Source organism: Podarcis raffonei, chromosome 1, assembly GCF_027172205.1.
Source record: "Podarcis raffonei isolate rPodRaf1 chromosome 1, rPodRaf1.pri, whole genome shotgun sequence".
NCBI lineage: Eukaryota > Metazoa > Chordata > Lepidosauria > Squamata > Lacertidae > Podarcis > Podarcis raffonei.
The window spans coordinates 81,016,140-81,042,794 of record NC_070602.1 but is presented as its reverse complement, the minus strand read 5'-3'; the positions used below and the strand labels follow the sequence as shown (position 1 = coordinate 81,042,794).

The following is a 26,655-nucleotide window of genomic DNA, read 5'->3' as shown; positions in this document are numbered from 1 at the left end:
CATTGTATAGGCGGCAACCATTTTGTGTGGGGTTGCGTTCCTGGCCCCATGCACATTGGTGGAGTGTTCATAAGCCCACTCTGCCTATTCCGCCCCACCCCTGTTCTGCCTTCTTCAGGGTCCAAAAGGACCTGTGAATCCAGGAGATGCAAGCAAGCAAGCTGAACTACATTACGGGAGATGACAGCCTCCATGCTCCACCATAGCTGGCCAATAGCCAATTTGACCTGCTGTAGATATTGTTCCCCCTCTGCACTCTAAGATATATTATCAACTGGTTAGATCCTGAGTAAGAATGGCATCTGAATCCATGTTACCCAAAAGGAATTTGGGAGGCAGAAAGCACCCCCCTCCCCAGAAAACAAGGAGCCATTTACAAGAACAGAACTTGTAATCCATCAGTATTTAATGCTGCATTTTATGATGGCACTCTGTCTAGCAGCATGTGTATATTTTTAGGAGTGGCAGTGTAGTATAACGTTACTTTGGGAAAGCAAAAAATAACACACCTTTCTTCACAGAAAGCAACTAATGGAATCTCGAAATGTTCTCTATTACAGCTAAGTACTTTTCATGAAATATTAGCTAATTGTCTACTAAACCTAAAATGATTCCAGCATCTATCTTTAATGAATGGAGATGTACAAGGAAATGGTTATTTGCCTGGGAATTGGATCTATCTGCAGCCAGATTAACCCGTTAGTTGACTGTACTCTTTGCTTGTTTCTCCCTACTGAAGGTTGTGTACTTGAGCTTCACATGGACCCTGTCTATACCCATACAAAATTTTTATTCAGTTTCTCAAACGCTACTTCTTGTACTACAGTAACAGAGGGTGTCTGCGTGATCTATACATGTGGTGGCTATTCTATAGTTGGCTGGTTGAGTGACAAGGCAGTCTTCTGTTTAAACATGCATCCTTTTTATGCAGGAATTTCCTCCTCTTGGGCTGCTGCTTTCAATACACTGTAGCTAGTGCTTCAACGGCTCCCTTGCCCAACTACCTTCTTTCTGCAGCACCCCTGTGGGGCTCAGGAGCCTAGTTATGTCACCCCTTGCCTGCAGAGCTGGCAGCCCCTCACCCCTTTTTGAACACCCTCCTTGTGGAGTGTTCCCTCAGCTTCCTCTCCTCTCCCCTCTACTTGGGAATCCTCTGGGCAGCTGCAGCTGCTGCCCCCGGTCTCTGAGTTGCTCCTCCCACTGCCCCACAGGGGCCTGGGAAGCACCCCCTGACCAGACCCAGAGGCGCAATTCGCCTGGGGAGCTAGTAGACAGGGCTGCTGCAACAAACAGCTGTGCAAGCCTTTGGGAGGCAGAGATGTAAGAGGGCATCAACGGAAGGAGAGAAGGAAAGAGGGACAGAGGCTGGTGTTGCCTGTGGCACCCCTGGCCATCATTCAAGGCACCCCAGGGTGCCATGGCACATTGGTTGAAAAGCACTGTTCTAGTGACTACAAATAATCACTAGTTGATGCTTGCTATAGTAGCCCTCATGGACAGCTCAAGCATCCATGTAGAGTACAAAGTGGAAGATTTTTGAGTTGGAAAATAGCCTGTTCATCCTCTACCATTGGGAGCAGAAACCTCTTTGACTCTATGAAGAGAGAATGTATTATGTTTATGCAACTGAATAAGCAGAGGTGGGTAGAAACAGAGTACAGAGCAATCAGGCAAGAAGACCTTCAGGGATAGCGGACTGTTCCAAAGTGTGGTAAAAAGAATCTTAAGCCACATGGGTTTTAGTTCAAAAAAGGATGAGGCTAAAATAACGTGGCCTTTTGTTTGTATAAACACACCCTGAAAGAGGAATTAAAGTCAGAAATGCTTCTAGACTATTATACTGTACATGTAAACTTTACCAGATTAGGGGCTGGGCCACTCTTTTCCAGGGTGTCAATTCACCCTAGAAATATGGGCTCCAATAAAACAGTAAGTTGAAAAGCAAGCAACAAACAAACAAACAAACAAACAAACAAAGGCCCATAACAAACTACAGTTCCCAGGATGTTCAGGCAGAAGTCATGCACTTCAAATGTAAGTTGTGCTTGCAGCCTCTGTAGCCTCCACATTCCGTCCTGTAACCAAGTCTAAGTTATAGTATGTGGAACGGAATAAGCACGTACGCTGCCCCCACTGCCTCCATTCCCCACCCACCCCGCTTTCCTCTTTTATTTCATCTGAGATTTAGAAAGGAAGCCCCGGGGAAAAAAGACCTGTCCTCTTGTAAAGTGCCAGCAACACTGATGGTGCTATATAAATGAACCAGCCCTGCTGAGTATCATGCACAGGACTACCTAGCACTCTTTCCCTTGTTTGCGTGGACATGGACCTTGCATCCTATGAAACAGGTAAGTACTTTCAGCAGACTCGGCCTCCTTGACCTTCAGGGAACTTTCCACATAGGAAGGTCTTTCTGCAGTGGAAGCAGTAGTGGGTGAAGTTTCTAAGTAGATGTGATTGATTCTGTTTTATGGCCTTTAATGATGTTATCAGTTGTGACATTTTATTGTATGCAGTAGGTGGTTTATGGTCATACTGTAATATGTATGTATCGATTGCTAGCTGCTTTGCTTCCGAAACTGGCATACGTTAATCATGGCACGTTGATTGGCCAGACTATTTGGATAGATCTTAAAACAGCATGAGGGCTCTTATTCAAGCTTACGTTTACCCTTGGGGAAGTGTGCCTAAGTGATTTCACAGCCCTTGCTCCTCTGCAATCTTAGCTATCCAGTCTTCTTGAGCTCTGCTGCTTTTTTTGGGGGGGGGGGGGGAGATTCCAATTATTTTTGAGGTTGCTATGGCAATATTGGCTTCAAGAGTATCGCAGATCACCTTTGTAGCACTTAAGCATGACATGGATTTGGATTAATACCTAAGCCTTTCAATGACTATTATCTATGTCTGTCTGTCTGTCTGTCTGTCTGTCTATCATCTACCTACCTACCTACCTACCTACTTACCTACTATCTATCTATATCTATCTATCTATCTATCTATCTATCTATCATCTATCTATCATCTATCTATCTATCTATCATCTATCATCTATCATCTATCATCTATCTATCTATCATCTATCATCTATCATCTATCTATCATCTATCTATCTACCTATCTATCATCTATCTATCTATCTATCTATCATCTATCTATCTATCTATCTATCTATCAATCATCTATCTATCTATCTATCTATCTATCATCTATCTGTCTATCATCTATCTATCTATCTATCTATCTATCTATCTATCTATCTATCATCTAATCTATCATCTATCTATCTATCTATCTATCTATATCTATCATCTATCTGTCTATCATCTATCTATCTATCTATCTATCTATCTATCTATCTATCATCTATCTATATCTATCTATCATCTATCTATCATCTATCTATCTATCTATCTATCTATCTATCTATCATCTATCTATCATCTATCTATATCTATCTATCATCTATCTATCATCTATCTATCTATCATCTATCATCTATCTATCATCTATCTATCATCTATCTATCATCTATCTATCTATCTATCTATCTATCTATCTATCTATCTATCAATCATCTATCTAATCTATCTATCACTTTCATTGCAGTGTTGCCTTATCTCAGATTCTGTGTGTTGTTTATTCTGTTATCTTTGTGTCGTTATATTTTGCTTGTTTCAGTCCACACACAAGAATCCAGCATGTGGAGTCCATAATCTGGAGGGTGTGTTAGACACTGAATCTTAGCGGTACATATTCCAGATCCATTTTGTACTGGGCCCAGGTGCCTCCATAGTCTAGGCTGATGCAAAGTGCCTTATGGTTGCTGTCAGGCCTCCCCAGTGGCCCCTCAACTTGAAAGATTATGGGAATGGCGGTAGTAGGAAGGGCTTGCACCCTAGTTTGGTGGAGGAGCTGCTGCTAGGCCTCATCAAGCTCTGGCAGGACCACTGGTAGTACAGCAGGGCTTTAGTTTGGAAATAAACAATCTGAAATTAAAATTGATTAACTTTGAATGTTCACTTGATTATTTCCAAATTAATGCCTTAACCTGTCCTAATCAGGTGGAGGGGTTGTATCTACTTACCACAAGTTAATACCTCTGGCACATTGCCAGGGGGAAAGGGGGATCCCTGGTTGGCTTTAGAATGAAATATAATTCTTGGAACTCCCTGCAGCACCCAAAGGCTGATTAGATCCACACAACCTCAGCAAATGGAACCCAGGCTACAGGATGCCACAAGCAGAAATGAGATGCTCTGCAGATCTCTTTTGGCAACACAAACAAAGACACAAACTTGTCTTTGTGGCAGGACCAAGTCGGAAGCTACAATGACTTTGAAAGAGACAACTCAGGCTGTAATCCTAAGCACGCTTACTTGGAACCAAGCCCCACTGAAATCAGCAGGACTTACTTTTGGGTAGGCATTTATAAGATTGCGCCATCTATCTCATATTTAGATGAGATGCACCAGGGCGGTCTAGTGTCGCAAGGCAAGGATTACAGAGATCTAGGTTCAAAACACTCAACAGCCATGAAGCTCACTGGATGAATTTGGACCAGTCGCCACCTCACAGCTTAATCGACCACACAAGAGTTTTGTGAGGATAAAACTGGGGTGAGGAAGACAATGTACATTGCCTTAAGTTTCTGGGAGAAAAAGCATTATATAAATGTAACGTGGCAAATGAATAAAACAAAAGCCATATTTCAAGGTAGATTTTGCATTGCCATGGAGAAGATCCAAGAATCCTTTCCTTTGGTGCAGGAGGGTCTTCTGACCAATTCCTTGGTACCTCATGTTCCCAGTTTTCCATCTCTGTTTGCAGCAAACTCCTGTCACAGGGATTTTCATCAGTGTCGCCTCTCCAGACTAAGCATGTATTTCCCCTGGAATTTGGTAGTATCGTGCAAAACACCCCTGGTTTTGCCTTTGTGCTTGCTGAGGAAGCAGTTGTGGCAGAAGCAGGATTTACCTATGAGCAGCAGCAGCATCAGGAAGAGGGAATGAATCCCCCCACCACCACCCCGTTCTGTCTTTTCTGCAGCATATCCGACTGTGTGTGACATCACCACTGACAGAAGCCAATAAGACCACTCTTTCTCCTTTCCCTCGAAGAGAGAGTGCTGGAGCTGAGCGCAACCGGGCCAAGCGAGCTGCCATCCATGCTCAGCCTGCGTGGGGCTGATGCAGCTGAGTGTTCAGTTGCTAGGGACCGAGTAGGCTTGGGAGCAAACGCGCCAGCTAGTTCCCATGCAGGGAATGGGGACCTTCCGGCTGGGGAGAAGGACTGTGATGTACACAGTGGAAACCATTCCCAAAGGGAAGAATCGAGTGCTGGGGGTGAGTGACAGAACGGTGGGGGAGGCACTTTGGGGAGGGAGGTGAGCTGGGATATTGGGGGAGGAGGAGGAGGAGGATGGAGAGGACTGGGGTGGATTCCCCTGAAATGGCAGCCGATCTCCTAACTTAGGGGGCAGTGGTATTCTAGATCACTCCTGTTTCTGAATTAAGCATGTGTGAGAGAAAGAGAGAGAAGCAGGACGGGGGGGGGTGGAGAAACATCAGGACGGCTAATCATTATGGTCCCTAAAACTAACCTGGGAATTTATTATGTCTCTCAGATGAAAGGGAATAGCTTTTTGAGAGAAGCTCGTTCTCAGGACGTGGTTTTGTGTATGTGTGTGTATTCATATGCTAAATATTCCCAAGGAGCACTAATCTGCAGCCAGAAAGGAGAGTGGGAAAAGATCCTGCTGGTCGCTACCTCTAAAATGCCCGGTGCCCTGGTGTGTGCTACGGGGTTGCAGACTTCAGCATCAATTTTAGGCGAGGGGACAGATGAGCATTCGTGCCTCGGTACATGAAGGAAGTGAGCAGCATCGCTCTAGCAACACAGCACAAAAGGCAGAAATAGGCAGTGGAACATGATCAAATCCTAGCACCACTATTTGCGAGAGAAAATTGCTGTGTCCATCACTGTTAGCTACAACAACTAAATGGAGCCTTCATGTTCAAAGGCAGTATACCCCGTAATGCCCGGTGTTGGGGACAGACAAGCGAGGGCCATTGCTTTTATGCCCTGCTTCTGCGTTTTCAAGACACAATGGACTGACTGCAATTGCAAACAGAATACTGGACTAGATCGACCATGGGTGGGGAACCTGTGGTCCTACAGATCTTGCTAGACAACAGCTCCTTTCATCCCTGACCATTGGCAGCTGGAGTCCATCAACATCGGGGAAGTGGAGGCACATCAGTCTGGTGGGGGAAATTGGACTGTTTACAAACCTGACCTGGGGCCCTGAACACTAATTCCAGATATGGTGTGTGTGTGTAGGTGTGAATACTTTGCACATGCCCAGAGGCCTTCTCCTCACTATTAATCCACATACTCCTGCCAGAGCTCAGAACTAGCTTTTAAAATGGGTTCCATGGCTGAGTCTTGGTGAGTGGTGACTCAAAACAAGCCTTGGCACTGATCCTAGAGGCAGAGTGAGTTTATTAGCCTTGCCTTGTTCTGAATGTTAAGAGCAGAGTCAGAACACTCTTGCAATGGTTTGCAGATAATAAGGAGCAGCAGTACACCCTCCCCCCAACAGCCTTCTCCCCTCTTTCCTTTCCTGCCTCTTTACAGACTGATGGAAGATAGCAAGACATAGGGCAACGCTTTGGGGAAAGAGAAGGCTTTAGGGCCACATTACTGAGTGGCCCTGCTCAGTACAATGTCTTTATACAGCCCAGATTCCATGCCACTCTCTTTATGCACGTGAAAAGGTTTCTTATTCTGCAGTTGTAAGAAGACAAAATGCATGGGGCTGCCTTTAAGACAATAGCTTAAGCACACGGCCATATCCATTGGAATCTGCATAGAAAGTTACTGCTGTGTCTACTACACACTCACGTGTACTGGTCCTGCACAGGTTCAGAATAAATGAGAGTTCAGCACATTTACAAAGGGAAATCTCATGGCTGATTCGATGCATTAGTGCTACAGTGAATTATGAAAGCATGGAAACAGACTTTTCCCTACCTTCTAAAAATAGGTATGCCGCTGTGCTGGGATTTCCCAGACCAGCAACACTGACTCCCTTTATGAACACAGCCCAGCTCCCAACCAGAGCGTGTGGGCTTGGTGAGGCAGCAGATATGCTAGAAGAGTGCTTTGGGTCACCACAAAAATAGCCTCTTGTCAGAGGAACTGATGTCAGCACACTGCTGTGCTAGGCTGCACCATGCTGAAAAGAACTACATTTTCAGTGCAATCCTACACATGCCTACTAAGAAGTAAGTCCCACTGCATTCAATTGGGCTTATTCCCAGGAAAGTGGGCATGCGATTGCAGCCCTAGTCTTCCTGCCCATCTGTTGGCACAAATGCAATTCATACGGTGTGCCTTGTTCTCTCTTACCGAGCTGCACAATCTGCACAATTGCATGGAAGCACAAATGCACTGAGATGAAGATTATGTTCAGATAAAAATGAGAGGCACACAATTCCCCCCCCCCCAGCTGACAGACAGACAGACAGACAGACAGACAGACAGACAGACAGACATTAAAAAAGGAAGAAAGGGGGCTAGTAAATATCAGGTTATTTGTAAAGCAAATTCAGAAACCTTGGTCAGGGGTTGTCCCAGTCAATTCTACTGTGTGTGGAGTAGATGCAAGTGGTAATCTCCTGTGGATGGCAAATTCTACTTGGTTTTGAGCCAGTGAAACTGATGCTCCGCCAAGTGGGACCTGATTCACCAGCAGTGAAGATGTGGCCTGGCCTGTAATTTCACAGACACCTGCCATTTTCACCAGATGAATCAGTATAGTTCAACAGTGTCCTTTAACTTTGAAAAAGTGATTTAGCGACTCTGAAGGTGTCAGACTTGTCACCTAGTGGCGCCTTTGCTTATGCTCACAGTGTTGTTGTTTCTTACTTGTTACTGTGAGGATACCTAGCAGATGAAATATTGTCCCTCCACCCCTAGAAACACTATTCTCATGTGCACCTTTCCCAAAGGTAGCCAAAGTGGTTCCCTCCATATATTGCGGACTACAATTCCTATCACCCCTGATCATTGGTCACAGCTGGCTAGGGCTGATGGCAATTGTAATCCATCGACATCTAGAGGGAACCACTTTGACTAACTCAGCCCCAACGTGTAATGTTGTCAATTACCTTCTGACGGCTGCTACCTTCTTTTCCTCCTTGCACCTGTCTAAGTTTCCCTGGCCCTCTTCCTTCAGCTGCTTGTCAGCCAATGCCAGGACAGAAGAATGGCCCTAAAACAGATTAGATCCCAGAAGGCAGGCAGGCAGGCACAAGCTTGGTGGTCCTTAAGAATCCTTTTTGCTTCTTCTGCCTTTAAACAGGCTCCAAATTGAAGCATCTTCCTCATATTATGAGCCCTGATCAGTATCTATCCAGCTGACCAAAATGCAAGAGGCTTATGTTACAATATTGCTGCGGTTTCTTTGGCTGTAACATGGTGGCAGTTTATTCTTACCCAAACGGTTAATATTTGTACAACCAACAGCAATTTGAGTTGAAAACTGGAATTAACAGAGTCCTTTTGCACATGCCTCACAAAATCCAGAGCAGTGGCAAACCAGATAAACATGGTCGCCTGTGTACAGGCCAGGGCAAAAGAACACATTTCAGTTGATATTGTCCAATGCCTCATTTAGAATAGCCTTGTGTAATTTATGACCCAGCTGAACACAGCCCATCAGTCATAAATTTCAGCCTGCTATGTATCTCCCACCTCCCATTTTTGCTGTGCCAGGCAGGTGGTAAAACCAGGATGTTTGCAGATAGATAGATAGATGTGGCCCTATCATAAATGGCTGCTGACCTGAATCCAGCTTATTTGAATACATTCTGCATACATCCTCTGTTATCTCCCATAATCTGGCTGATTCTGAGTTAACCAAAAGACCAGGATTCATTGCCTGCTGGGAGTCCTTGGAACAATCCAAACAATCATCCAACAGGATTTGCTGTGGTCACAAACCCCCTCCTCCAAATCTCACTTTTTTTTACTTGCTCATAGGTGCACCTGGATCAGCTCAGCCTGGCTTGGAGTAGATTTTAGTGGGATGTCCTCCTCCTCTGCCAACATCTGAACAATACGGAAGTGTTAATTAGAGCAGATTTTGTAAATGTCAGCTTCCATTTAGTTACCAAATGACATTAACTATACTGGTGAACAGTCGGGAACAGTGCTTAGAACATAAAGATCTCCTGATACACAAAGTCAAATGAAATAGATGAAAATTGTGAAGCACTTTCTCAGCAGAAAGATGCCCTGGAATGTAAGGAATAGTGATCTTACCATTAAAAAGATCAACTCAGAAGATTCTCTGGCGTCAGTCCTTCAAAGTTGGTGTAATCATTAAGGGGTGTGTGTGTGTGAATGTTAATTTAGTCCATCAAGTGCCGAGTATTATTCCCCTGATTGTTCCCACAGACCATCCAGATCATGACTGGCTTCATACACATTAGCTTTGGGATCATTCTCAGCACCTTGACCAGTGTATATACCTCATACTTTGTGTCTGGAGAGATCCCCTTCTTGGGAGGAGCATCCGTGAGTATCGCACATGGGACTGGACAAGCCCCCCTGGGAAGATGGGGAGTGAGGTGGAAGAGCGAGGAAGGAAAGAGTGGAAAGAGAGTTGGCATGCCCAGTGTGAGAAAGATAGTAGCAGCCTGGAAGGGGCATCAGCTGTTGAAGGAAAAGTTTGCAGAGCCATCAGAAAACTCCCGGACTAGAGTGATTTTGCAGCGCAATCCTAGTCCTGTCTACTTGGAAGTAAATTCCATTGAGTTCAGTGGAGCTTACTCCCAGGTAAGTGGGTGTAGGATTGCAGCCCTAATGGAGATTTCAGGCAATGCTGCGGAGTGAAGCCATCAGATGCTCTCTTGGTTTATAATGACAACAGAGGTGATGTTTTTCATCTTTCAAAAGTGTGTAATCCATTTTGAAACTCATTAAGTGTTTTGCCTAAAAATGTCCTTTATGTTCAAAAAATATGTTATAAATTTGGACTTCCTTGCCTCCCTCCCTCCCACCCTCTTCAGTTTTGCTTTGAAGTGTTCAGAATTCTTTTCTTTTTGTTATAATGTATTGTTAGCATAGTGCAACTAAAAATGAAAACGTTTTCATTTTGAGGAGATGCCAATTTACATTTTAAAAATCAAAAATGAAAAACAAACCATTTCAGATGCTCTCTTTCTCATTCTAGAGAGCAAAGGCATAAATGATTGTATATGTAAAGTTTGTGTTGTGCTGAAATCCTTGGACTAAATTCCTGGGGATAAATTTAGTATTTTACTTCTGGGAAATTTCATGTTAGAGAAATCTGACACTGTCTAGAATGTATGTGGCTCCCCCCCTTCACACAAAATCTGTGCAAAACTTAAGCAAACATGTCAAAAACTCCAAAGACATAATGCCCTTTCTGCTGAAAAGTCTGTTTTACATCTTGTCACCCAAAGATGTCTGTTTTGGGTCTCCATGCAGAATTACACAGAAATGCATGAACCCTCAGGTGCAAACTACCCGCTATATGAACATGGGTTTAATTCATTTCTGACTAAAATGAAATGAAAAGCACTCTTGGAAGGCTTAAATTTCAAGTTGGGAAGTGGCAGGGGGAAACGGATGCTAAGCCATGTGTGTGTGTGTGTACAAAATCACCTGCCCTCACAGGTTTCCAGCAAGGCTACCATTAGACTAAGAGAAGAAGCTGCTTCAGGTGGTGGAAGGGTTCAAGGTAGTGCCTTCTGCACCTGCCCTGCTGCCTCCACTACAGGTGAAGAAGCGGTGCTGGACTCAGCACTGATTTCCAGCAAGATCTCGCGAGATTTTGGCAAGATCTTGAGAGGTCTTGCTGGAGCCTACTGTTGCCGCTGCTGCTTCACACTGCCACTGCACAACCTAGGTAAGAGATGCTTGGGCAGGGGCAGTGGGGCGCAGGCAGGGTGGCCTTCCCCATTTATTCTCAAACAGCGAAACAGGATGCCCTGCTCTTGTTTCCAGTCATCAAAATGGGATTTTTCTTCCCTGGGGGAATAGGGAGAAAGCAGCTTTGGAAGGAGCAATGTTGCAACAGAAAATTAGCCAGCAAGGGAAGAGTGAAGCATAACACCACCTTTGCTACTCCCCTCAAACAAACAAACAAACAAACAAATACTGAGTAGGGCTTCTTTACACACTGTTGTATAGCATGTGTAGTTTTCCTGAGTCATACAGTGGTACCTCAGGTTACAAACACTTCGGGTTACAGATGCTTCAGGTTACAGACTCTGCTAACCCAGAAGTAGTACCTCAGGTTAAGAAGTTTACCTCAGGATGAGAACAGAAATCATGCGGCAGCGGCAGTGGGAAGCCCCATTAGCTAAAGTGGTACCTCAGGTTAAGAACAGTTTCAGGTTAAGAACAGACCTCCGGAACAAATTAAGTTCTTAACCAGAGGTACCACTGTAATTTGAAATCATGAACATTGAACTACTCAAAAGAAGATATGCAGCAGTTCTATCAAATGTTATACAGTATAAGCTACTGTGGGTGGCAGCCTTAGAGAGAGGGACACCCTGCCCTCGTTCCTTATGTCCCAGTCCGAAAGATTGGAAATTACAAGCACCTTCTGTAAATAGGTTCAGGGGTTCAGGTCTGAGAGCCACACTGGTCTTATTTGGGGTTTGGCCTTATCTGAGGGTATTTTTTTAAAGGATATTGTTACATGCCACCTCAGTCTCCAAGTGGTGCAAGATTTCAGGGGTTGGGGCCTGGAGCATAGAATCAATCACCAGGTGATAGGCAGGTATAATTTCCACTGCAGCAGTCTAAATTACCATTTAACAGCCATGATTGTTGTAGAAAAGGGCGGCTACATTATCTTCGATAATGTAGTGCCTGTCCACAATAAGTGACGGCAACATCAACTCATAGTCCTCTCTTCCAACAACATGGAACATGTAAAAGGGCTTTGGGAATGTAAGACTGCAGAACGGTATAGCCTATTAAACTTAATTGTTGCAGTTCATGCTGAAAAAACAACAGTAATTTCAGTTTTTCAGTAACTGAAATAAAGTGAAAACACACAGTCATATAAAATGTTTCCAAGTCTCACAACTAGTTCCTTTTTTTACAGAAAGGATAAAATGTGCCTTCAACCCTAAGTTTTTTTTATATTAAAAAAATCTCTTTCTGTCAATGGCAGAATCAAGCTTCTGGTTATCTTATGACAAAATGTCACCTCCAAAGCTTTGTAAAGATTAGCAAGTATTTCACATACATAAACCTTGAAAAACCAAACCAAAGTGATTTGGTTGTTGTGGTATGTTTGGAATTGTGATAACATAAAAAATCCCAGTGAATGTCTGTACATTTGCCACCTATTTTCCATCTCCTGAGGAAACCAAAATAACTTCAGTATTAGATAGTGAATTCATTCTTTTTGAAGGAGTGACCCTAAGACGTGGGAAGCATAAAAAAGCAATCTTTGTCTCTGGATAATGGAAGTATTTTTAAAAAGTCCATTGACAGGCTAAATGTTCATTAGACCTGTGCAGGCCTTCCAACTAGCATTAAGGAGCCCGTCCAGAACCATGGTTTCATGTCATAGAAGACCTATAGCAAGAGGTTCTCACCTTTTCTGCTCTCAGGGCTCATATTACTGAGCCCCAACAGTCACAAAATGGTGGCAAATGAAGGATCAGGTGGCAAATGGCATAATCAGCTGGCAATTACTGACATCATTTCCTACTAATATCTAATCCATCTTTGGACATTCCTAAATTCTTTGCTCCAGCATTTTCCTAATGGCAAGGGTTCCGTACCTAAGCTTTCCTCAAGTATAGACCTTTGCTCTGGAGCTATTTGTGACAGCCTCTCTGATCCATTAAGAAGGCTTTTTCTTTTATATTTCTCTCTCCCCAATCCCACATACCTCTCAATGTCTCAAAATCTCCTGTAATTTCTTCTCCCATTCTCCTTTCACACTAGTACCATATCCCCCAATTTCCAGTTTCTGTCACCCATTCTCCCTGGTCCTTTTACAGCCACTTCTCATTCCCAGAACAGTTTCTCTCTCCTATGCATTCCCTTTTTATTCCCAGTTTCTATAACAAGGATTGCCTTGTATATCCCTTTTAAATTTTCTTCAACACCTCCTCTGACCCTTTCACCTCGGTGGAGGGAGACCTTCTCCCCGCACCTCCTTCTCTGACTCTTGGCCACCTTTACTCAGCATGCAAGCAGTTGCTAATGCTGGCACTGGGTCCAACTAAAAGGCTATTTCTAGGAGGGATGGAGCAGGCAAGTGAGGAGGCTGTTTACGAATCACTGGCTTAGAGGAGACAGAGTCCAGTGAGCTAGACAAGAGCTTTCCTGTCTCTCTCCAGCAAGACCAGAGCAGCAACTGCAGACTTCACCCAGCCACAATTAAATCCAGTGCCACCTAGTGCCAAAACTATCCAGATGGAATCTTACTGGATTCTCTGTTCACCTAATCTTGTTGGGTTGAAGGGTGCAGTTCACTGGCTGGGCAGAGCTGCCATCTTCAGAGTGACATGGCAGAACATCAGCAGTTAGATGGGAAGACCCTTCTGCTTAAAAAAAACACACACAAAAAAAACACTTCACGGGTATGCAGACTTTGATGCTGGGGAAGGCAGGGCCAGCCCCAAACTTTTCCCTGTCTGACACAGAACATAAGATGGTGTCTCTACCCATTCTATGTACTGATGCTGACTAGATTGGCAGTTGAACCTTACTTCAATGCTGTCGATGCGATAGCATCCTGCAGTGCACCTGAGGGCAGCAGGCTAGTTCAGGAGGTATATTGACAGGCCTGCGGCAAATTTAGCTCTGATCACCAACAGTGAACAATGGCTGAGGGGCTCAGGGGTTCTACTGCCTGAGGCGATGACTCCACCCTGCCTGATAGTAGAGCCGGCCCCTCAGGAAGGTGTTTTCAGTAGTGCTCTGTGAATAAAACTTTCCAGTACTTGGAAAGTTCATTTTAAAAAGGAATTAGTTGCATTGCACCCCTCCCAAAAGGAATCAAGTACAGTTCAAGTTGAGATTCCTGCATTTCAGGGGGTTGGAATAGATGACCCTTGAGGTCCCTTGCAACTCCATGATGCTATGATTCTATGATACCTTCAATTCATATTTTCTTCACGTCATCCTTGGCATTTCCCCCCAGCCTTCAGAGTTTTACAAGCTGCTCTGCTAAAATGTAAAACATACTCAAAAAGTCTAAGAAAGCACGCACTGTGTAATGTCAACAATTGCTTTACTTATTACCGCCAACAATTGTGTTCTTTAAGCTTAAATAGGAGCATCACTTTTCAAATAGGTGAAAATGGTCAATGCATTGGCCACAAACAAACAGAGTTAGGGGTGATGAAACCCTATAAGAATTGAAATTTCATAGAATTAGAAATTGCCCAGAGTTCCACAGCAAAAGGAACTTAATTCACGTTCACCCAGAAATTATAACAGCTTCTTTCAGATGTAATTCAGAGATTTTTTTTAAAATTCAGTGAATTAGTTATTCTGAATTAGTTCATTCCTTCCAAGCACTGATTCAAGCCTGCCTTCTGGCCCTGTCTATTCCCACTTAAACATCATAATAGGGGTTTTAAAAGACAAGAGTTCTCTGTGGCTTTTCAACACCTCCTCTTGCTGCATGAGAGAAGGAGCTTTGAAGAAGGACAGCACAGGATTACATAGTGCCAGTTTTAACCCGCATGCAGACAGCAAGCACATACTTTAATCAGGATCCACGTTGGGTTACCATCTGTACAAGCTGATATGCAGTATGGCTTCTCTGTGGTGGTTATTACAATGTCACCGTGCAACCACCCCAGAAAAGTGCCGCCATGTGGTCCTGCCTCTTTGTGGATCTTCCTCCTCTCTACCAGCTTGCCACCCTCTAATGGAAGAGGAATGAGAGCAAGAATTTTTACTTAACCATTTGCTTATTGTGCAGCCTTAAGCATACTTGTTAAGAAGTCCCATTGGACTTAATTCATTTAAAAAATGGTTTAGGATCAGGGATAGCAAATGCATTTTGAGACTCTCCTGCTATTTCCTTAACATTCATAAATTCTATGCTTCAAATCATTTGACAAAGTTTGGGGAAATTCAATCAATATTTTGAATATTCAGTATTCAAATATAGAGAGAATTTTGCTCTTCTGATATATTTACCACTTTCAGGGCCTAATCAGATGTTAATAGGACACATAGCTGCTGCCAGCTTACATGACTCGCCCTGCCCTGCCATATGCATGTCACCAGTAATGTCAAATAAACATGTCAGATCAACATGTGAAATGACATCATGCTGTCAAGCATTTATTTCCCCATCCTCTGTAGCTGCCAGTTAAGTGGAGTGGGGAAATATTAATCACAGTGACTTCATCAAGGAGATGAAGGGGGCAGATATTGGTCTGCCACAATGCATTCCGTGTAATGTTTAGTTAAGCTCTTATTATCCCAGTCAAAAAGCAACTCCTTTTTATTTCCAGGGGTGTGGCCACAGCAGCATTTTATCTCTCTCCCCTCCCCCCCAAGTTCATCTCTGGTTCATTTTTATCTTGTATTGCTTCAGTACAAATTTCCCATATAGGGATGGAAGGATCTGTCAATTTTGGTCCTCTCGGTTTCTCATTTTTCTAATTTTGAACTCATTTGTCTGCTTTTTGCAGTAATAATTTTAAAAATCCTCTTGAAAATTCAACAGTGTTTTAGTGCCAATTTCTCCCATTAAACACATTTTAATATGCAGTTTTGAATAATGTACACATTTTTGTTGAACAATTCCCACCACTCCGATATAATGCATTTTTGTATGTTCTTTTTCAAGAATACATCCATTCTTATCCCTAATGTATGTGTTCTTGGAAGCATTTTTGGGGTGGAGAACTGCATTGTAAAATTCTGATGTGTGAATTTTGAAGGATAGCGTATGAATTTGATACGTTCAGCTTTAAATGCATACTGAATCAAATTTCTCCCTCCCTCCCTCCCTATACTCCTGTACACATGTGCCTCCTCCTCCTCCTGGATTTGTGAGCCTAAGCTGTTGTTCCTTATTAATGGCAGACTGCACAAGATTGCACTCCTGCAATTTCAAGGAAGAATTGGGAAGGAACCAGTTTGAGGAGCAGATGGGTTGCTAAGGTATCTGGTGGAAGTTGCATGGATGCAGTGGACACAAACTTTGCAGTACAGTGGTACCTCGGGTTACATACGCTTCAGGTTACATACACTTCAGGTTACAGACTCCGCTAACCCAGAAATAGTACCTCGGGTTAAGAACTTTGCTTCAGGATGAGAACAGAAATCGCATGGTGGTGGCGCGGCAGCAGCAGGAGGCCCCATTAGCTAAAGTGGTGCTTCAGGTTAAGAACAGTTTCAGGTTAAGAACGGACCTCTGGAACAAATTAAGTACGTAACCAGAGGTACCACTGTACAAGGAAGCTAAAAATACACCAGCAACTAGGTTCAGGATAGGGGTGGGCCAAGGGCTATGGAAAGGGAAGAAATTGCATGAGAATTCTGGCCAGATGATAAGTCTTTGCTTCTGTATTGAAACCCACATGTTTACACTTTTTTTTTTAAAAAAAGGAAAAAGTGTGGAGTGCTAAACAAATGCAGTTCATGAAATGTGATCTGAAAATGCCGCTTCTGCAAGTTACTTTCTATAGCAGATCATACAGACAATAGTGGGTGCACCCTGACCTTACTTTAGGGCAAGTGCATGGGGAAATGGCTGCCTAGCAATGGGTGAGGTTAGGGTGGGGTGCACTGCCAACGTTCACTCCTACTGTTAACCTGTGACTGTCTTTTCTGAGAAGTTTCATCAACATCTCGTTTTTCACCTTGCAGTCTGTTCACACACATCTTCCATTCTCCATCCACTTCATACAACTTACGTGCCTTGGGTGGTCTCATTCTATAGCTCAATTTTCCTTTCTTGTTTATTGGTGTCCTTCTGTGTTGTCTTTTACCTTTTTGTGTGTGAGGCTTAAAGTGATCCTTGCTTTAGATTGCAATGGGATGCAAATGGGAAACCTAAGGTGCGCAGAATGCACACTTATATTGTAAAAGCCTCGATTCTGCTTTCTAACAGAACCATCTCCAAATCTGAAGGGGCCCTTGGCAGAGGGCTTTCTGGTGCCCCTCCTCCTCTTACAGGGTGCCCCTGGCTTCAGGCTTACCTGCTGGTGGCAATGGGCAGCTTCAAGCCCCCATGATAAATTGCCTGCCATGCCCCTGATATCATGTTACTCTGGGGCATTGTGGAGAATTAAAATGCTAGGCTTCTACATTGCCAGCCTATGCAATGGCACCCTAGGAGTAGTCTGAAAGTGCTGGCATAGCCTGATTAAAATTGGCCATGGTTGAGCAATGGAGAGGTTCAAAGATTATTTAAGCCTCATGTATGAAATCACCCTTAAGTTGTTTCTGCAAAACCACTTCCCCAAGATGCATTTGTTCCTCACTCCTGCCCTGATTAGGGCTCCAACAAACATTCACCTTGAAATTAACACAGCCAGACAAAGGACTGCTAAGGATACTTGTCTCACTGAGTAATCAGATTGTTTTGATACTTTCTGACCTCACAGTCCTCAGCCGCTGCCACTTTGTCTGAGGTGATCAATGGGTTCTCTTGTTTTCAAGCTTCCTATGACATCATTGCATAAGAGTTGCACACCTTCTTTGTGTAACCATTGACAAAATAAAATGGTTTACCATTGGAATAAGCGGCAGTGTGGGGAAAAGAGGCTAAAGAAGACTGTGAGGGCAACAGATGAAAAGGGAAATGGCTCAGAGAAGTTCAGCATTGAGACAATAGCCCTCTTCGAATATTCCGTATGTGAGTTAGCTAAACTCACGATGGTGTGCATAGGGCACTAATTCCACACCGCTGATGCTGTTCGCATCACCTTCCATGAGTTGTAAGCTGATTCTACAAAGTGAGGGGCCTCCTGTACTCATGGAGTCTTCCTGTGTGTGAAATAGAATCCTAACAGATCCAAAAAGCAGGGTCTTCGGTTCATACGTTTACCACCACCACCACCCGATTTGCAGAAGGCTAGGCAACAGGGGTGGTCTAGTATGCTTGTACCCACAGCTCCCCCTTTTTGTGGTCACTTAACTCAAATATAGGGACGCGGGTGGCGCTGTGGGTAAAAGCCTCAGCGCCTAGGGCTTGCCGATCGAAAGGTCGGCGGTTCGAATCCCCGCGGCGGGGTGCGCTCCCGCTGCTCGGTCCCAGCGCCTGCCAACCTAGCAGTTCGAAAGCACCCCCAGGTGCAAGTAGATAAATAGGGACCGCTTACTAGCGGGAAGGTAAACAGCGTTTCCGTGTGCGGCTCTGGCTCACCAGAGCAGCGATGTCACGCTGGCCACGTGACCCGGAAGTCTCTCCGGACAGCGCTGGCTCCCGGCCTATAGAGTGAGATGAGCGCACAACCCTAGAGTCTGTCAAGACTGGCCCGTATGGGCAGGGGTACCTTTACCTTTTAATTCAAATATAAACCACTTGAAGAGGGCTAAAGTCAATGTCAGATATGTCCACAAGTGTTGAAAACTGCAAAAATAGGAGACTTCTTTTTTCTCTTTCTTTCTTTTTATTTGACTTTATTTTGTTTTATTTTTGACACTCACAAAACCAAAAGTTTCATCTCAGCTCTAAAATCAACGGCATCAAATGCACTACACTCTTTCTGTGGCTCCGAAGCAGAGAATCCATAGCATGGCTCCGCATCACCCCAGTCACTTGAGCTATCACTTGATCAACCATCATTCTGGGGGTGGCTCTGCCTAGGCTCAGAGGTGTCAGGCCTCATTCATCTTGCACCTCCAACTTCCTTTTGGAGGTATGAAGTGCCTGCCAAGAGAAAGTACAGAAATAGTCTTAGTTTTGAGGCCCAGAATGGAACATTGAAGTAGACGATGGGGATGTTAAGTGAGTTGTAAGAAGATCAGCTATCCCAGACAGTAGAGATCTTTTACATGTGGGAAATCTGACCTGGCCAGATGATGGGGCAGCCTTGCTACATGTGGTTAAGAGGCTATAATAGGCTTTCTCCCTTGAACAAACCATCCTTAAAAATAAATAAAAAGCCAGCAAGGATGGTACCAATCTCCCTCTTCATTTCTATCACAGCCTTCTAAGGTGGGTCCAGTGATTGTGGGAAGGGTAACTGCCTTTAACATGACTATCAATTACACACTTGTTTCCTTCCTCCCAAACAGTTCATTGTCTCCGGATGCCTCACAATTGGTGCTGAGAAGAGCCCTACAGAGTGTGCAGTGAGTTGAAGTCAGCCGTTCTTTTAACTGTAGTCTAACTCTGCTCACCTCAGATGAACAGCTAAGGTTTGGCAGGTTTCTGGGATCAACTGAGCAACAGTGTGTTGTGGTGTAGCGGTTAAGAGCATTGGACTAGAACTGAGGAGATGCTGGTTCAAATCCTTGCTCAGGAGGAGAATTTGTGCCAATCACTATTTCTCAGCCTCACTTACTTCATAGGGTTGCTGTGAGGACAGGTTGTGGGAGGGGCGGGGGAGAGAACCATATGTGCTACTTGATCTTCCTGGAGGAAAGATGGAATATAAATGCAATGAAAAAATAGTGGAGACTTTGTAACAATAATCTGAAGTGAAAGTAGATTCTGAGGTTAAAGAAAGTCCCATTCAAAGCCTGATTTCAGCCCTGATCAGATTGCATCAGGGAAGTGGAACTTGTTGCCCTCCAGATACTGTTGAACTACGACTCCCATCGTGCCTGGCTATTAGCAAGGTTGGCTGGTGCTGATGGGATATAGAGTCCAAAGGCATATTGGGGGCCATAGGTTTGCTACACCTGGCTTCCATGAAATATATGTGGTCCTATTGCAGGGGAATTCTCTGCTTTATATATGGGGTTTTTGCGCAGCATTGAAAGGCTCAGTACAATACAGAGGGGCATTTACCCAGGTCTGAGGGTGGATGATGCAGCTGCCTTGCTGAAGCTTGGTTTTATAATGGGGAGTAGGGCTAGCAAGAGCTATGCAACATGTGCAAAGGATACTGTGGTAGATATTTATGAAACAGCGGGACAGGGCAGGACAGGGGCTATCTCTTGTGGCATTATTGCACTCCTTTTTTAGTTGCCATATATTCCATATGGACTAGCCACAAATTGGACAGAGTGAGAGGCTTGTACCACTTGGAGGAGGAGGGTGTGGAGGATAATCTGCCCTCCTGTGGCCCAGTATTTAGTCATCTTCCTTACAGCTTCTCCATATCATGTTTCCTACAAGAGCGAGAAGCACTGTTCAATTTCTTGCATGTCCTTCTAAGGTCTTTTCAGTCCATCCCTGTGAATTATTGTAAATACAAAGCTTTAGGTAAGGAGAGGAAAATTGAGAATGGCCCTCCAGCTGCTGTTGGACTACAACTCCCATTATCCATCACCACTGGCCATGTTGGCTGGGTCTGATGGGAACTGGAGTCCAGTAACAGCTGGAGGGCTGCTGGTTCCCTTAGATCTGCTAGATTAGGGCTGCAGTCCTATATCCACTTATATAAGAGTAAGTCCCACTCTTTACCTCCAAGTAAATATGCATAGGATTGCACTTTAAATTCAATGCCACAGGACTCACCCGCACTGAATTCAGCTGAGCTTATATCTGAGTAAGAGGATGATGGGGCTGCATCTGAAGTTGTTCTTAGTCTTATGGGAAGAACTTTGAAGAATGCCTTTGTAGTGAGGTTTTGAATCTCCGGGAACCCAGATGAAGCTGCTGCGGAGAGGGTGAGAGTTTCAAGCAGAGGAAAGTTGATATATTCTTCTTGGGTGATCCAGAGCTGGAGGCAGACAATAGCACACAACAGAGGCATTGCTGCTGACGGCGTTCATATACCCCTATTGTCTCTCTTCAGGGATGCACGGAGGGTGAGGAGTGTTTCAGAAAACCTATTTGAGCAGAGATCACAGCGAGACAAAAAAGAGTGTACATCACAGGCAGTGATGTCTCTATCATGCCGCCTTCAGCTCCCTCCAAAGCTGCCATTTGTGTCTTTCAGCCTAAGCAGCTTCCGTGGCTGCCAGATCCACTCTCTGGGTGCTTCACATCATGAGTCTCACTTGACATCATGAGACTCACTTGACATTGGAATTGAGAGACTGGAGTTCCTAAGCAAAGACTATAGAAGAGGATGGCAGCTCCTGCACTTTGCTACCACTTTAAATAGCAGAATCCCTCCTCGCAAATAGCCTGCATTCAGTGTTTTATGTTTTTCAGGTAAAAGGCTCCCAAGCCATGAATATCATCAGTGCCATCTTTGCATTACTTGGAATATTGACTTTTATAGTAGACCTGAGCAAAAATGGGCCATTTCATTACGATGATAATCATCACTATTCTCTGGTTATGGTAAGTTTCCCTACCTCAGCAACAACATAACTTTTTGAGATTAATGAGGGGTGGGGCGTCAGAGGGGTTAGTACACACATATTTTAATATAAATGGGCAAGCATTTACAATGTGCTTAAGGTGCCTCCAAATGCTGTCAAGCATACAGAGTCAGCATGCCAGCTGCATGGGGACTGCCAGGATCCCAAATGGTAGGTGAGGGTCAAGATGTGGGTAGCAGTCTCAAAGAGCAGCCGTTGCACAGCCCACACATCCATACTCTCAGGAACCACATTATTGTCGTGATGCTTGCCCCACTTCTGTGTTGGCATTACAATGTGAAATTCACTATGGGAAAACTGCCCACATGTTCCCTCACCCAGCTCTCTCTAACATAAATCTCATTCCGCCGCCTTCCCCCTGCTAGCCTTTACCGCTGTTAGGTAGTGCATCAGCACAATGAACTATGGTAAATGCTAGCAACCAGGATTCCATCTGAGCTGGCCCTGCCATTAATCAAAGTGAGGCAGCTGCCTCAGGCAGCAGATACTGATGGGTTTGGAATGGTGGTGAGCTGTTTGAGATGTTTGTGCAACACAGCCTTCTCTTCACCCCTTGAATTTGCTTGCTAGTCACAGGTGTGATGAAAGGCATTGTCCCATTGCCAGTGTTGAAGTAAGATTCGACTGCCAGGTGAGTGGGCTTGAGGGATGTGGGAGGGCACCATCTTGTCCTTCACCTCAGGCAGCAAAATATCTTGGTCTGGCCCTGATCTTAAGTAGCATTTGCTAACCAGCTTCAGATCTTGATTCCAGGTCCTGCTTAAGAGGGAACCTAAGGTGACTGACATTGTGGTGCTATTTATTAGTCATGAATCTTGAAAGTCTCCAGCTGAGAGCTGAGACTGGAGCCAGACTGTGCAGGGAACATCTCTCTCTCTCTCTCTCTCTCTCTCTCTCTCTCTCTCTCTCTCTCTCTCCCATCCCCCTTCCACCTCACATTCTATCTCTGTCTCTCTCTGTCTGTCTCACTTACACACACACACACACACAGAGCCAACAAGCTTTAAAGAGCCGGCATGAAAGTACAGCGGTGGGTGTTTTCTCAAGCTAAATCATTCAGACCAAGGACACAGGCAACCTGATAATAATCCTATGCATGTTTACCCAGAAGTAAGCCCTACTGTGTTCAATAAGGGTTACTCCTAGGCAAGTATGCAGAGGATTACAGCCAGAGTCTCATTTCCTATTAGCAGCTAGACACCCATGCCACAGCCAGATCAAAGCTGATTTATACCCTAACTTGAATTCCTTCCTTTACATTTTATTACCTGCAAAAAAACAGGCCTTCACTGACATTTGGTTGACAGCTTCAGATAACTTCTTCCTGCATTCACACAGAATAGAGGGGGCGGGGGGAGGTACAAATCTAGGCAGGTTCATGGGAGAAGATAAATGGATAAAGTTCAGTTTGGTGATCAGCTTTGTAACATTGTGTTTGTTTCCTTTTTGGAGAAGACAGGCAACAGGATTGCCATTGTATTGCTGACATTCACCATTGTGGAATTTTGCATCGCATCTGCCACTGCATATTTTTGGTGCCGGGCAACCCGTTCTGATTCCAATGAGGTAAGTGCATAATTCTCACCAGAACTGCAATTGCATCTGTGTTTGGGGACCAGAGTGTCAAGTGTCTTAGTTGCACTTCAGTCAGCTGCATAGGTAAATGCATACACAAGACGTTAGGGTGAGGAAGATGACCCAATTAGGTTGGGCAGATAGTGGGGGAATTGGTTCACGTTTTAATGCAAAGCTCCTTAATTTGCACTTTCTGAAATAATATCCTTCAAAATCCACATCTCCAAATTTTGTGATGCAGTTCTCAAACCAAATAATGAGCACTAAAACTGCATGCATTAGGGGAAAGCATGCTTACAAATGCATATGTTCATGAAAATAAAATTCAGAAATGCATTATATTACAGGGAAGTATGCATAAAGTGCATTTATTAGTGAAAATCAACTCCAAAAATGTGTTATATTATGAAATGCATATATTAGGAAAACGTTGCACTAAAATTATGAGAAATTTTAATGATTTCTTTAAAAAAAAAAAAAAAAAAAAAGTGTCTACAAACTGATCAGAAATGTGGAAAACTGAATTTAAGAATAAAAAAAATGAGAAACTGATGAAAATTGAAATTAATAGATTCATCTGTCCCTGGGGTACATATTTTAGCTGATAGGAATATAGCTTTGGTTATAGGGATAAGAAATGTGATAATACCAGCTAATGAAATCAAGTTTAAATTTCTTCTGTTTCCTAGGCCATATTGATTGAACCGAACACCATCAGGACAGATACTGAGGCCGCATCTGTAGAATCATCAGTAACCCATCCGCCAAATTCCAATGATGTAAGTTACGATTTAAAAGTAGAGACTGTGTAGAAGACTCAAGAGGAGGAATCTGTATGGAGAAATCACACCAGCTGCACCTATTTTGAGGTGTCAACGCTGGCCCTTTCCTGCATGACAGAGTTCCGTCAATTACTGCCAGTATTCCAGCTGCCAGGCCAGTGAGGCCAAAGGGACCATCTCTCTTCTTTCTCCAGTACAGTCTCAGCTTTAGACTGTGGCTAAGAAGCATGTGGCTTGATATGCTCTGCCTTGGACTAGGAGGTAACATTCAGACTCCTCTTTTTGCATAGGCCGTTTATGGAGCTCACCATGAGTTTGGCACATGGATTATTAACATGTTAAAGTGTGTTTGAAGACCGTGTAGTATTGGGGGTGGTCACAGGACAGCTGGAGACACAGAGAAGAACGCGGAAGGGAAGCATGTAGGAGCACGGGCAAGTCATTAGTGCGTTTTTCTGCCTCTGGCTGGCTCCATTGGTGACCCTGGTGCAAAATATAAGAGAAAACAGTATGTGGTGTTGATTTGGATGGCTCACTGCTCAGGGCTGCAGCTGGTTCTTAAAGACTCTCTACCTAAGTTGAGCCTCCTGAGATGTAGCCAGCATATGGGACTGCCTTGGCCCCAATCTCTACATTTGTCCCCCTCTGCACCTCCAAAGCACGGGTGCATTGTAGAAAGCAGCTCATGGGAATCAGTTTGGAAAGCTGATTGGTCATAGGAAGTTTCATCAACAATGCTGAGTTTTATTGAGTGCTGCATACTACTGCATTTATTTCAGTTAAGTGTACATACATATCCATTAAGAATATCCATAGAACAACTCCTGGGAAATTTTCTCCTAGTTTGTTCCCTAAAGGGATCCTTCACACTCTCTTTGTATAGCTTGCAGGTATGATGAGCTTAAAGCAGACATTCCGGATTATTGGCTCCTCCCCTAGCATTAGTCATTCTGGAGCTGGAAACTGCCATCTAATACCTGGAGGTAAGATATGATGTCCGTTGTTAGTGGACGTCAGAAAACGTTTGGCAACATTCCGCACATATTGATTTCCAAGGTAGACCTCTAGCATCTCCTCACACTCTTCAAGGTCAGCCATGGCACTTGAGGCAGGCCCAGGAACAAGAGGCGCAAGTGGGACTAATCTCTGCTCCTACATTGGTAACTTGGAGGGGGGTGAGCCCTGTTGGTTTAAAAGAAATTAACTTTTTGACCCAAGAGGATCTTCAGCGAGTATGGGGGCATTTAGGTGGCAGCCCTGAACCTTGTTAGATGTGCTTAGAGTCCCACTGAAGTGACTGCAGCTTCAGTGTGCCTAATGGAATGAAGGATTGCAACACAGTGGACCATGAAATCCTCCTGCTTGGGCGCTATTGAAATGAATGGGAGCTGCACGAGAAGATGTGCAGTGCTCTTGAGTGGCATCCATTCATTTCAAGAAGGCTTGAGAAAGAGAAATTCCCGGTCGATCGTGCTCTTGGTTTCCAAGAGTGCTGGGCTGGGTGGTTGCTGGTTTTGTTCAGGGTGGGGCGGGTTATCGACTGCATACTGTGTAAGTAGCAAGTAGTGTTTTTTGATATTTTGTATTGTTGTTATAAGGAACTGGGAATGGCTAGGCCGGAATCCATTCCGCTGGCTTCTGAGCATCTTGGTTAATGTTTCTTCAGAGCATGTTTTCATGGGGAATTTCTACTGACTATTTAATGCCTGTCTGTGAAACAGGGATACCTAATACTGAGTGGCCTCACCGAGGTCTGAATCTTGTAGCTGTTTATATGGTCCTAGACAATTTTAGGTTTTAGAGTCTGCAGCTGATTCACTCTTTCTAGGTCTGATCTTGCTTTTCATGGGTATGATTTTTTAAAATGAAAATAAATTATGTACCTGAAACAACATGTGCCTGTCTTTTGACTTTTTGTTGTTGTCCCTAACAGAAGATTCATCCTCCTGCAGATGCTTGCTCTTATTCCACCCAGAGCAAAATGGTGAACTAATTCACCATCCTATTGCTCTCTTCATTGCAGCCTGATAGCTGTCTCACAGAAGGAGTTCCAATGAATTGGGGGACAGGGGGCGGGCACGAGATAGTTATCATCTATTTCTGTGAATGCTCAAAGTGGATTAATATTCAAAGATAAAGAGCACCATACTTACAAGACACCTATTAGAATGTAATATAACAAAACACTCAGTGTAATAGTAATAAAACACTCAAATATGCCTTCAGCGTCTAACTTCTTGGCTATGCGCCCCCAAACCCAGGTCTCAGTATGTGAACATTGCATTTTAAAATTCAATGTTCAGACTTTACCCATGCATTTATTCTGCACCTGCCCACAGTGATGCTGAGTGCTCATCCTACTTTTCCACTGTGTATAATATCAATGACTGGTTTTAAAGTGGACGAGTATGAACTGTAGTGTAAAGTAGATGAATCCTGAAAGTGTTGATTTGACCTAAAACCTTGCCTGAAGCAGCTAGTCAGAGGAGAGTAAAAGGTTGTAGAAAATGCACTGAAAGAGCTTAATCTGAGGTAATAGTAGGTTAGCTGCTTAATATGGCAACAGAGTTTTAGCTGGTCTTACTGTGCACTGCATCGACTCTGTCTCCTGTCTATAACGAAACAAGGCTGATTTTTTAAAAAAATCTCACAGCAAGTGTGTGTGTGAGTGAGTGAGTGAGAGAGAGAGAGAAAGAGAGATGTATATCTACTGAACCAATAAGCTAAAGCAATAGGAAACTGCCGTTGTACAATTCAGCAGAATAAGCCCACACAGAACTCGCATGAGGCAAGCAGCAAGGCAGTTTCTGAGGCA

General features: G+C 44.0%; 1 protein-coding gene across 3 annotated transcripts; it reads left to right on the top strand.

The window, feature by feature from the left end:
* Window positions 1-4,970: 4,970 nt before the first annotated feature.
* On the top strand, window positions 4,971-25,734 carry LOC128418095 (membrane-spanning 4-domains subfamily A member 12-like). 3 transcript variants are annotated; one of them, XM_053397549.1, is made up of 6 exons: window positions 4,976-5,342; window positions 9,463-9,582; window positions 19,279-19,335; window positions 21,311-21,442; window positions 22,936-23,049; window positions 23,748-25,734. In XM_053397549.1, the coding sequence occupies exons 1-6, from the start codon at window positions 5,253-5,255 to the stop codon at window positions 23,868-23,870; spliced, it is 636 nt and encodes a 211-aa protein (XP_053253524.1). In that variant the 5' UTR covers window positions 4,976-5,252; the 3' UTR covers window positions 23,871-25,734. The 3 variants fall into 3 exon arrangements, with proteins under 3 accessions (XP_053253540.1, XP_053253524.1, XP_053253530.1); XM_053397555.1 differs by having other exon boundaries at window positions 4,978-5,342; window positions 22,939-23,049; XM_053397565.1 differs by lacking the exon at window positions 9,463-9,582 and having other exon boundaries at window positions 4,971-5,342.
* Window positions 25,735-26,655: the final 921 nt, after the last annotated feature.

What these genes read in the sequence shown, in the direction of transcription:
- LOC128418095 (XM_053397549.1), top strand. Translation starts at nt 5,253, where the DNA reads ATGCAGGGAATGGGGACCTTCCGGCTGGGGAGAAGGACTGTGATGTAC. An exon ending in AGAGCCCTACAGAGTGTGCA is followed by an intron (nt 19,336 to 21,310) that starts GTGAGTTGAAGT and finishes TATGTTTTTCAG; the next exon opens with GTAAAAGGCTCCCAAGCCAT. An exon ending in CCCGTTCTGATTCCAATGAG is followed by an intron (nt 23,050 to 23,747) that starts GTAAGTGCATAA and finishes TCTGTTTCCTAG; the next exon opens with GCCATATTGATTGAACCGAA.